Genomic DNA, 12,000 nt, shown 5'->3' with positions numbered 1-12,000 from the left:
CATGCAATGTGTATGTCAGCAATTTTAAAGTTAGCTTTCAACTTCAAATATAGCTTCTTTCTATATTTCTTTTTTTTTACACAATTCCTCTGTGCACTGAATTATATAAAGTGCCAGAAAACAGATGCATAAAAATATTCATACCCAAATTCTCACAAAGTAAATCAGAAGTAAAAGCATTTATCTCAAACATAAAATCAATCTGTCATGGAAATTACTTATTACTCGATTCACAGGTACTGTGCAATTTCAGTTGCATCTTTCAGACATCTGTCCTTCTAAATAAGGAAAACAAAGTTTATGTATTATCCAGGACCCACCAGATGGATTATAGATGAAAAAAGACAATTTTGAAATAAAGCTTGTTGATTCTGCCTTTTATCGCAAGCACTTCACTTAGACTTTTCATAATGCATGCTAAAATGGAGCAAGCATGGGAACTGGGAAGAGGACAAAACGCAGTTGTAAATCTATGTTATAAATCGGTTTACTTCAACGCATGTTATCAGCTCATATGTTTAAAGTTTTCTTACTTTACCTTCAACATTCTGCTGTTGTTAGCTAATCATCTTGGAAATTGTTATCATAAGACTCCCTAAATTTCTAGAGAGAAATGAGAGCTTTTTACCATCTAAAGTGACAATAAGAGAACCTAAATCAAAAGCAATCTCATCTCAAGATGAACCTCAAGACAACCTGTGATGGGGAACTCTTTCAGGAAATTTCCCTCATGTGAAATATTTTCAGGTATCTTTTCTGCTGGGGATTAGATTTTACAAGACATAATTATGTCTGACTAAAGCGATGGGGAGTAACTACACCTCAGTGTGCCCCATTCTCACTCCCTAGCACTCCCAGGCTCCTTTCCCCTGCCCCTACAGCCTCTTGAACCCTTCTTCTGGCTGACAAAAACACCAACAGCAGCAGCAGCAGCTAGCTACCAGTGAGTTTTGCAATTTACTCAGCTAGCAAACAAAAATTCAAAGCAGCCTTCAGCATGTGGCATTAATTTGTTCCTGATCATGAGGACACAAAGGAGAAAAAGTATGTTTGCATACCTAAGGAAGTAGCTGACTGTCAGAATCTGAGACACACACTCAAAAGCATCCTTCATGCTAAAGAGGTATGCCGTGGTGTCAGCAGATATAAGGGCAGAGATAGATTCAGTATTAAATCCTTGCTGCAAAGATAAGGTCTCTTTTTTGTTTGTTTCCCTGGCATAAACATTTTTACATTTCTAAAATGAGAACTGGCCAAGCTTTAAAGAACTGCACCTTGTTGCAGATGAATACTTTAGCACTTTAAGCTGACATATTTTGAGTTTTTAGAAAAATAATCGAATTTTCTAAGTTTCACGGATAAATTTACAACTGCGAATGGGTTTTCTTTAGCAGGGTGACTATCCGACAAAATTAGAAGCTACACATCACCCACCAACCTGCCCATGGTTTTGCTCCTCCAGTCAGTGTAATAACATTTTTTCCTGAAAGAACACCAAAAATCAGCTGAGATTAATCAAGTCGGAGACAGTTGAAAAGGACATATACATTACAAAAGAATACTAGGCATTTTAAAACATGCATTTTCAAAGACAAAAACATTAAAAAAACTTTAAAAAGGTAAGTGAAATAGATTAAGTCATTACAATAACATAGTTTCTTATTTTTCAAGTTTGTTCTAAAATAACATTTTAGATTTGTAGCTACTGACAATAATGGTAATAAGTCACTTAATGATCAATAAGTCACTTAACAGTTCTTTTCTCTCCACCCTTCACCAGTTAGAGAAACAAGACCAGAAATTCCCAGGAAAGTCTTCTGAGAATAGTTATTTTGAAACCAAATGGAGATGTATTTGCTACATGGTTATATTTCCCACATCTAGTTTCAGGCCTTTTTTCTGCCCTCCTCCTATAATTTCACATCACATTTCAACCACACAAATGCCTTGATATTACAGATTCCTCAGGAGTTAGTAAGATCTGCAACTGCACACCTGGGCAGTACATGAGATTTATTAAATTACATTACTTACATTGAAGATCCACTGACATTAATACCTTAAAAAGAGGGTGAAAGACTCCTTGCCTGGAAAATATGTGGCCACTGGAAAATTACATATCTACCAATCTGCAGTCTGTTGGCAGCCTGACACATGGTACTGCTAGGCAGGATTGCAAATGAAGCAATAAAGGGTTTTAAAGGCTTTTCAGACTTTTTTATAAACAAACCCCTTATTTAATTCCCTTTAATTACCCTTAGCTGTTTTGCACAGAAGGAGTTCAGCTGTTACAGATACAAATAACTTATTAACTACAAACAATAATAATTATGTGTTGCAAGATACTTGTAGACATAATTAAAGCTTTGCCTCAGTTCTAGAAACATAGTAGTTGTATTTCTACTGACAGACCATATACTTAACCAAAATACCCATAAAAGTTAAAAAATTGTAATTTAGTCATGACCTAGCTTTGATGCTTATGCAAACCCTGTTTGAAACCATGTACATATGCTTCCAAACAAAGCAGCATTGCAAAGTCAGCCATGTATACAAGACAGTAATGATTACTACACACTGTCTATTGAAATTTTAGAAAAAATTCATTCTGCAATTGAAACACTGAGATTCTATCTATATGACATTTATGATACATGTTATATATCTGCCAACATATTTTGGTATAATGCCATGCTAAAACAGTTCTGGGGTGTGGGTGAATCTCAAAAGTATTTTGACTTTTCAGAAACAGAGAGACGTAAACCTGTGTGATAATAATTCTGTTGATTTTGTTTAGATTCCTGGATTGAGTAAAATGAAACTAAAAAGTTTGAATTAAATTCTTCATGTGTTATTCATACATGATATTGACATATGGTATATTTTAGTGACCATAACTAAAAGTCAAATTTTTGCAAGACTGTGCAAGAGCAAACAGGCATATTGCAATAAAGTACTGCAGGGAAGGTTATCTGTCATCTTTATCATTGTACTAGAACCAGTCAGAAACCACTGATGAAACAGATAAAGCCTACAAGAAATAATTTGCTTTTTAGAAATACAGATTATCTTAAGTAAGAAGGGATGCACAAAGATCATCTAGTCCAACTCTCTTCTCCCCTTAGGCCTAATTAAATCTACCTAAGGATAACCTAAAACTTTTTGGGAAGCAGATGCTTTGGATCACTGAGTAATCGCTAATTGTGGGAGAACTGCAGCATTTGAGGTTCCTTTGTCCATTGAATGGTTACCTCAGGAAAACAATATACACCATCCAGGTAGGAAAGGTTTGATTAAAAAAAGCAAGTTCAACACTTCAAACACAAGTGCTCTTAACAGAGTATGTAATTAAATTATACAATGTGGGACCACAGGATGTTTTTACAGGAGTGTAGGTTTATATTTTTGCATCCGTGAAAAAACCATCTGGGCAAATATGAACAAAGATGAAGATCTGAACTCTGTCTCACCAAGTTTCTAAAGCACAGCCTTCTATAAAGAGAGAAGGAAGGTATCATGAAAAACTGCTCATCTCCTGTAGGGGACACATTAGAAAGGCTACTGGCAAAGTAGGGCAGACCATTCTTAAATTCTGCTACATCCAGGTTTTGCTTGTAATAGAATTGTGTTGAGTTTTCTGTTTTAAAAGGTACAGAAATTCAAGAAACATACTGAAATATTCACACAAGTTCTAGACTGCAATTCCATTTAAATTCCTATTAAAATCTTTTTAAAGATAACAGAAATGTTGACCAATTTACTATTTCTCACAGTTCTATTATGGAGGTAGAGGTGGGAAAATTTCTCCCAAATATATGCATTTCATTGTACAGCAAAACTACCAAAAAGGTGAAATTGCAAAATTTAGTATTTCATCTACTTTTGGTTTACTGAAATGAATTGGATAAAAAGAAGCCAAAGCAACAGTCCAGGAATAAAGACACTTTGGGGAAACACTAAGAGAAGGCATTTAATAATATAACAAACAAACAAGAGTTAGAATGCCTTCCAAATAAATCAGGATTGCAAAAGCCAGCCTTTTTCATCCTGAGAGTTCTATAGATCTATGAAGTAGCTAAAATTATGAAGAATTCAAACCATTGCTAAAACACAATTTTGTGAATTAATGTATCAAAAGGAGGAAAAATAATTTTTAGTTACAATTTTGATTATTTATGTGCGCATACCCATAGATAAACACTTCTATATTTAATATACTGGCAAGTATTTTTTGAACTAGATAAACTCAAATATCACTATAATAATATTTTTAAACATACGGAAAAGTACTATTACAGAAAACATTTTTTTATGGAAAGGCCTTTGAAGGCCTAATGGGATGATGTGAAAACTCACTACAGAACTGGGTATGTGGAGCAAGATTTGAGCAATGATGATTCACAATCACTGTTTCTGTCTTAGGACCAATGCAGGAGAGCCACAGTGCCATAGCATAAAAGACTGAGCACTTCGCAGCTGGAGTGGGAAAGGAGTGCAGCAAGGGCATTTTCCATGGGTCACACAACTTTGGCACCTAGTTACCACTTGAATTCATGCACACTATATGCTCTTCTCTCTCTCTCTCTCTAACAACATAATTAATCAATTTGAAAAGGCACATTTTCTCCTTTAAAGACTTAGGTATTTTGTAGAAAGAATTAACCTGTCACACAAATGAACAACAAATATTAATTTCTTAATACGATAGAACTTGTTTCACATTCAGACAAGGAAGTCCGTTCAGGCCATTATTCTGCTTAAAGAAAGCTACCGGACCTCAGTTACCTGAAATTGTGACAATATGTGTTATATTGGAGACATGGAAGACACTTTCTGTCGTTTCACCTGCCTTTCAATAAGACTCCAGAAAAACCCTAAAATCATGGAGGATACTCAAGCTCAGATGGAGAATATCTGAAACTCTGCCAAGAATATCTAAAACAATGTGTGAATTACTGTTTTTGAAAAGTCATATGCCTAATCTGATGTAGAAGGCAAGTTCGAAAACAAGTAACACAGTACTATGTAAAGATGAGGAAAGAACAGGACTTATCATTTGTTTCTCTTCTCTCCTTATCACATCACTAAAATAAACATGAGCATACCTGGCTACAGAGCAGTAAAGACTGCATTTTTAGACTTGAGTAAGTGACGAACTTTCAATATTAAGCACTAAATCATAGGTTTCTAAAAATAGTTTCCACAATACCTGAAAGGCATCCTGATGTTCATTCTTTCTGCATATTTGCACAATGTCTCCCACGGACAGTGAATTTTAACAAACATGATATCACTGTTGGTAACAGCTGGCTGTAAAGAGCAGTAACATGCAAATACATATTAATAATTTAAACCTACAGCAACCACCCTTCCAGAAGCATTCTTCAGGGTCAAATTCTGATTTTAGGCTGAACTGGGCATGCAACTCTGAAAATAAGTGCTCTTCTAGACAAAAGAAAATCTTTGTCTAGACCTTTTTCCCTTACAAACTCTTTAGTATGTGTAGACAAGTGGGACAAAACAAATCTGTAAGGAAAGATCTGGGGTCGAGAACATAGGTAAAGACTTTATGCAGCACCTTTTTCCATGGAAGAAATTTTACATAGAATTAATTTTAAATCTCAAAAAAATCACCTTAGATAACCAGATTGAAGGCCATTCTGTGTGTCTCCCATTAAAGGAGAAGCATGGTCAGCTGCTAGAGACATGAGAACAGATGACAGAAGGCTCCAGGGTTGCCAAAATGGTAATTCAAAGGAATGGTTCAGTAATTTAGTTATCTGCTGGGAATTTTTAAATGAGTATGAACTGGGATAGTTTTTTGTTCAAATTACAATGTGTACTCTACACAAATGTTTTTCATCACTAATTTATTTATTAAACAAGAGCTTCAGCCTTACAGATTCCTATATTCATCTTCTCTTGTGAACACTTAAGTTCTCCACTCTCTTCCCAGATGTATTTGCTTGAGATTTTATAACTAGATATTTTGATATTTGATTTGAGTCTGATTAAAGCCTCCAAAAACCTGACTTTGCAAGGTTTGGTAAGTAAAGGTAAAAGAAAATGTAGTTGAACTTAAAATGTTTATAATTTTAACTACCCGTTCCATAAATCATATCACAGTTGCATACTACTACCTCAAATATTTTACTTTCTTGAAAGATGTGGATAAAACACAATAATTGTGGAAAACAAAATATTTCACATCTTATAAAACCATTTGTTTCTGTACATCAGTAATTCTGAACTGACAAAAACTAAGATATTACTATTTATTTAGATTGGAACAAAACCAGGTATTTTTACTACCATACTGTAACAATTCTTAAAAGCCTTAAATCCAAACTTTAGTCAGGTTAGCTATTTATGAATATTCAACATGCTATATTGTGAGCTATATCTTGCAAGCTCATTGCTTAAACACATATTACAATTCTACTGAGATGAAAAATCAAGATGAAAGACACATGAACAATAGGAACTTACATCAGAAGAGACTAAATATATACCTGTTCTGCAGGTCAGTCATGAGACAGCAAAAATCCAAGGCAATGTTTCCCTGGCTCCATTTTCTTTCATTTTTTATTAATACTACTATTACTAGCCACAGATTAACCAGAATAGTGACAACCTTAACCCCTTGATAAACAGTGAGACATTTAACATCAGGTATCCTGCTGAAAGACATAGAGGTTATATATTAAAGCAACAACATGGGTTACTGAAGCTGCTTCTGTTCTGCAAGCATGAGAAACTGGAACTTCACTCTCTGTACTGCACTATACTTCTGTGTACAAGCATGTATCTCCAAATCATTTTAAACACACACTATCAAACTATTCTTCTTATTAGTTTAATACAGTTTAGCAGATGATGAGAACAGCGCGATTTGAAAGGCTTGTAATTTTGTCTGGAATCTTTTGTCATTTAAGTAGGATAGTATTTTAAAGGGGTTTTTTTATGCCACATAAGCTACAGGACTCACCTCCCGTTCTAACATTAGCCCTTCTGCTCTCAAATTCTTCTCAAACGTGCTTCTTTTTTCTACCTGTGGACTTGATTTCTTGTAGACCAAGATGTAGTCAATGCGCTTTTTGCCATCTTTGAAGAAGAGTCCTGATGATGCCATGGCATCACTCTAGCAAACATAAAATAAAAACACTCTAAATACGGCATCTATAAAGATGAAGAGCCCCATTGTAAATTGTATATAACACAGCACTTCCTAAACCATGGAAACAACCACATATCCAAAGGACGATGAATATGCAAAAATTTATGAAGAATAGAAAGGTTATGTACATCAGTTGCTCAGGATTTCAAAATAACTAGAACAAAACAAAATGGCTTTGCAGAGCCCATATTTAGGTTATTTCAGCTGTGCAAAAACCTTAAAATTCTTGAGTGGTGTGTACTGATATGAACTTTTGTTTATCACTACTTTTAATTGGGAATGAAAAAGAAAAAATAAAGAAGTCAATTAAGGCAATCTTCTCAGCTTTGTAAATGTGCAAATTTTATAAAACAAACATACCTGTACTTTCTCCAAGACAGAAATAAAACTAAAAAATTAAAAAAGAATTCTATTGATCGGAATATTTGCATGGATAGTCTAGCTGAAGTGCTTTTTCAATGCCATGTTAGCAATGTTTCAATCTTGACTAGTTCCTTCCCACCATGCTTGCAAGTTTTATAAAACAAACATACCTGTACTTTCTCCAAGACAGAAATAAAACTAAAAAATTAAAAAAGAATCCTATTGATCAGAATATTTGCATGGATAGTCTAGCTGAAGTGCTTTTTCAATGCCATGTTAGCAATGTTTCAATCTTGACTAGTTCCTTCCCATCATGCTTGCAAACACAAGGACTTACATGACCTCTATATGGAAAATCCTGCTTTACATGATGTGGCTGCTGAAGAGCTATTTTTGCATTCTGTGCTTTGCATGCTTCAGAACAGAGAACAAACCAACTGGTGACAGACTACAGAATGATAGAATCATCAGATTAGGATGGATCTCCAAGATCATTGAGTCCAACCAAACACTACCTTGTGACAACTAAATCATAGAACTAAGTGCCTCATCCAGTCATGTCTTGAACACTTCCACAGATGGTGCCTCTGCCACCTCCAAGGGCAGCTTCTTCCAATGCTTAACCATCCTTGCAGTGAAAAAATTGTTCCTGATGTCCAATCTGAGTGTCTCCTGGCACAATTTGAGGCCATTTCCTCTTGTCCTGTTGACTGGTAGAAGAGGCTGATCCCCATCTTGCTACAATTTCATTTCAGGCAGCTTTAGAGAAGAGGACTCCTCCAAAGCTCCTCTTCTGACTGAACAACTCCAGTACCCTCACCCACTCCTCGTAAGATTTAATCTCTCTAGACCCCTCAGCAGCTCCACTGCCCTTCTCTGGACACACTTCAGCACCTCAATGTCTCTCTTGCAATGAGGGGCCCAGAACTGGATGGAATGCTCAATGTGTGCCCTCACCCGTGCAGAGCACAGAGGGACAATCACAGCCTTGCTCTATTTCTGATACAGGCCAGGTGCCATTGGCCTTCTTGGCCAACTGGGCACACATATTCAGTCAGCTGCTGATCAGCACCCCCAGGTCCTGAAAACTTTAAAATCTGAAAAGGTAAACTGAGAAACTATCATCATCTTCTGGAGAATGCAGCACTCATTTAAACATGAACCATGCAGAAGAATGTTAGTTTCAAGAAGTATACATTACACACATCATAAATGGGTCCAAGTATTTATGAATGCTGCATCTTCTGAACAAATGGGATGATGCTGGTCTTAGCAATTAATCCTATTTGGATTATTTAGATAGGAAATTTACAATACTCAGTTATACCAAACAGGAACAGGGACCCAACATGTTCAAAACTAGAACCATGTATCAGTGCATGATATCAGCATTATAAATACTGGATACCAGCTCTTTTGTTTCTATGTAAAATGTTTTTCTTACACCCACATCTCTCGCTGCCAGCTTTCTACACATTTAGTGCTTCTGAGAACTTCTCAGTCTGCAAAACCTAAAGCATTCTAACAAGATTCTTTGTCTGTCTTTGCTTTTTTAACTCCCAAAATAAAAAACAACAGTCTGCCTCAGACCATCTACCCTTACAAAGGAGTGCATCATCTTACACCTGGGAGCATTAAGTACACTAAACTTCAATTTAGAATTGTAGGCCTCCAAGAACATTGAGTCCAACCATTAACCCAGCACTACACCATGTCTCCAAGGGTCACATCACACATCTTTTAAATATCTACAGGGATGGTGATTCCACTTCCTTGTGCAGCCTGGTCCAACGCTTGACCACCCTTCCAGTGAAGAAATTTGCCCTAACAGCAGATCTAAACACATCCTGATTTAAATTGAGAATGTTTTATCTTGTCCTGTCACTTGTTATTGGAAGAGGCTGAGCCCCATGTGGCTAAACCTCCTTTCAGGTACTTGTAGAGAGCAATAACACCCTGCCTGAGCTTCCTTTTCTCCAGACTAATGCCTCCAGCAGACTCAACCACTCCATGTAAGAGCTACGCCCTGGATCCCTCTTAGAACACTCTCCAGCACCTCAATATCTTTTTTCATATTCGGATAAATAATATCTAAAGTCCAAATTAAGGTAGTAAAGAGTGTCAACCGAGACTGTTACTGCACTGAATATAGGGCCTGTCACCCTTTCTAAGAATTCTGAATGGTAGTAAAACCATAATTATTTTTGTTATTTTTTGTAATGTTATAGATTTAATGATCTAAATCTATAAGAACCAGAGGTTTGAGGGTGAGGTAGTAGACTGAAGGTTCAAAAGTGCATGTTTGAATATACAAGTTTTCAAAACACAAACTTTCAGATTCAAGACATGAACAATGAATCTGCTCTTGAACAATGAAGGATTCCTGCACTATTACAAAACCAGACCAGGGCTGCTTTTATGGTTCATGAAGCGGGCACAGTAAGATATAAAAAGCCTGGCCAAAACTCCCTCAAAGGGGAGATCTGGAACTTCTCTAAAACATTTTCTGCTCATGCAATTTCTGCACAGGCATGCTGAAAATTACACCCACCTTTTGTAATACACTTCAACTGCCTTTCTTTGGATTATTATTTCTAGTCTTTCTTTCCCCATTTCTGAAACATCTGATTTTCTTCAGTCTTAGAAAAACATGCTTTGTTTCTCAGATTAATGACAGTATCCAAATATGACCTCGTATTTATAAACACCAAACAGAATTATTTGGGGTCGATGTTAAAGACATGAGCAGTGAAGCCAGTAGAAAGAAATCTTCTATCCCAGTTTATCCCAGCCCACTTTCAGAGAACAATCCCCACAGGTTTAGGAGTGAGATAGTGAAGCCACTTACCACATTCATGAGGTGAACCTGGCCTATATTACGCTGATTCCATGACTGATTCACTTTAATGCTACTGGCACCAATTAGCTTCACTTTTGTGCTATTCACAAGCAATGCTGACTACCTATATTAGCAGTAATATAATAATTACTTAAGTAATTAAGTACCAGTAAAAGAATTTATATGGTTGATTTGTATGGATGATTTAGCTGGGCTTTTTCAGTTATCTGAAGGAGTTCCATAACATGAAAGGGCAACAGGGAGCAGTAATTTCAATTAAACATATAAGTCAGGGTATATTATCTATACCTAGCACAAAGAATCAGCTATTAGTACAGTGGGCATCCAAGCACAGATGATTTATTATTTATCTGCTGGTTTAGACCAATACATTAATTTGTTCTTTCACCTTTTTCAAGAGAGAAAAGGATAGAAAAGGAGAAAAGCATCAGAATATTTTGTACAAAAACCTTACTCTCCTCTATTCTGTTTAAGATTTCCAGTTTCACCTGAAAAATTCTGAATGGTAGTAAAACCATAATTATTTTTGTTATTTTTTTGTAATGTTATAGATTTAATGATCTAAATCTATAAGACTAATATAAAAGGACTAATCAAAATTCTCTCATCCTCTCCATCACCTTACTCCTCCAGATTTTCTGAGACACTATCCATCTGTTAAGCTTTCTTACATTTACATACATATGAAAACTCGCTTGTTTTGAAAAACTCCTCTTAGAGTATTGCTATATAGTTCAGATAGTAAACTCAACAATTTAACTTAACCTTGTTCTTACAAAATCTTTAAATAGAAGAACTTCAGCTGTGAGGCAGCACTTCACTCAAGCTTGTCCATTATGCAGAATTATAACACACTGGCTTGCATCAGAGTAAACTATTACCTGAGGCTTTGATACCACAGATCTGCTGCAGTTTCTTGGTTTTATTATGTATCACCAGTTTTGGTTGCTTTATAGTTTGTGGTTAGTATAACAAATCACATGACACACTGCTTTGAAGTCTGAAAGTGAAAAATTGAAAATACTGCCACTATCAATCAGCTGAAGTTTACACAAGGCAAAACACATTGACCAATTTAGCCTAGAAAAAAGAGTTTTGGCTCAATCAAAAAAAAAAAAAGTGGAAGTACAATGCAAGTATTTAACAAATCTATAAAATAAAAAGCTTTTATTTTCATTCAAATGTATAAAAAGAACTTTCTTGCATTTAACCAACATGGAGGGATATTTCAATAAACTATTTTTCAGATTCTAATTAACTAGAAATGCCTTTTTTACAAAGTGGGAACATCTGGTTTACTGAATCATTTTCTCCCCAGTTAATTAAAGTAGCAAAATTCACAGTAATTTTAACTATTTCAACTTCATTTATGTCTCACTACTGTTCTGATCTGTAAATTAAACTTTTATTATTTTTTCACCCCATACACAGAAACAAATATTTCTAAAGAGTGAATTGAAACCATTCTCAAAACAGGAGCAAATTTTAGATTCATATTGTCACTGTATCCTAATTTAGTAGTATATTTTCTTCCTTTTCCACCATATACTGGTAAAAAGTTTAATAATATACTCTACCTGGTGAATCTAGAGGTTAATGA

At 35.5% G+C, this 12,000-nt stretch overlaps 1 protein-coding gene across 3 annotated transcripts in view; it reads right to left on the bottom strand.

Moving 5' to 3' along the window:
- ANO3 (anoctamin 3) overlaps positions 1-12,000 on the bottom strand; it is a 120,858-nt gene that overhangs the window by 55,781 nt on the left and 53,077 nt on the right. For 2 of the 3 annotated variants that reach the window (XM_059848391.1, XM_059848389.1), the window contains exons 5-7: positions 6,989-7,141; positions 5,210-5,310; positions 1,439-1,483 (exon numbers count right to left, since the gene is read on the bottom strand). In XM_059848391.1, the coding sequence (XP_059704374.1) occupies positions 1,439-1,483; positions 5,210-5,310; positions 6,989-7,141 (299 nt within the window). The remainder of the gene's footprint in view (positions 1-1,438; positions 1,484-5,209; positions 5,311-6,988; positions 7,142-12,000) is intronic. The other variant, XM_059848390.1, reaches the window with a different exon arrangement.

The sequence above is a fragment of the Haemorhous mexicanus genome, chromosome 6 (assembly GCF_027477595.1).
Source record: "Haemorhous mexicanus isolate bHaeMex1 chromosome 6, bHaeMex1.pri, whole genome shotgun sequence".
NCBI lineage: Eukaryota > Metazoa > Chordata > Aves > Passeriformes > Fringillidae > Haemorhous > Haemorhous mexicanus.
This window is presented reverse-complemented; position numbering and strand designations above follow the sequence as displayed.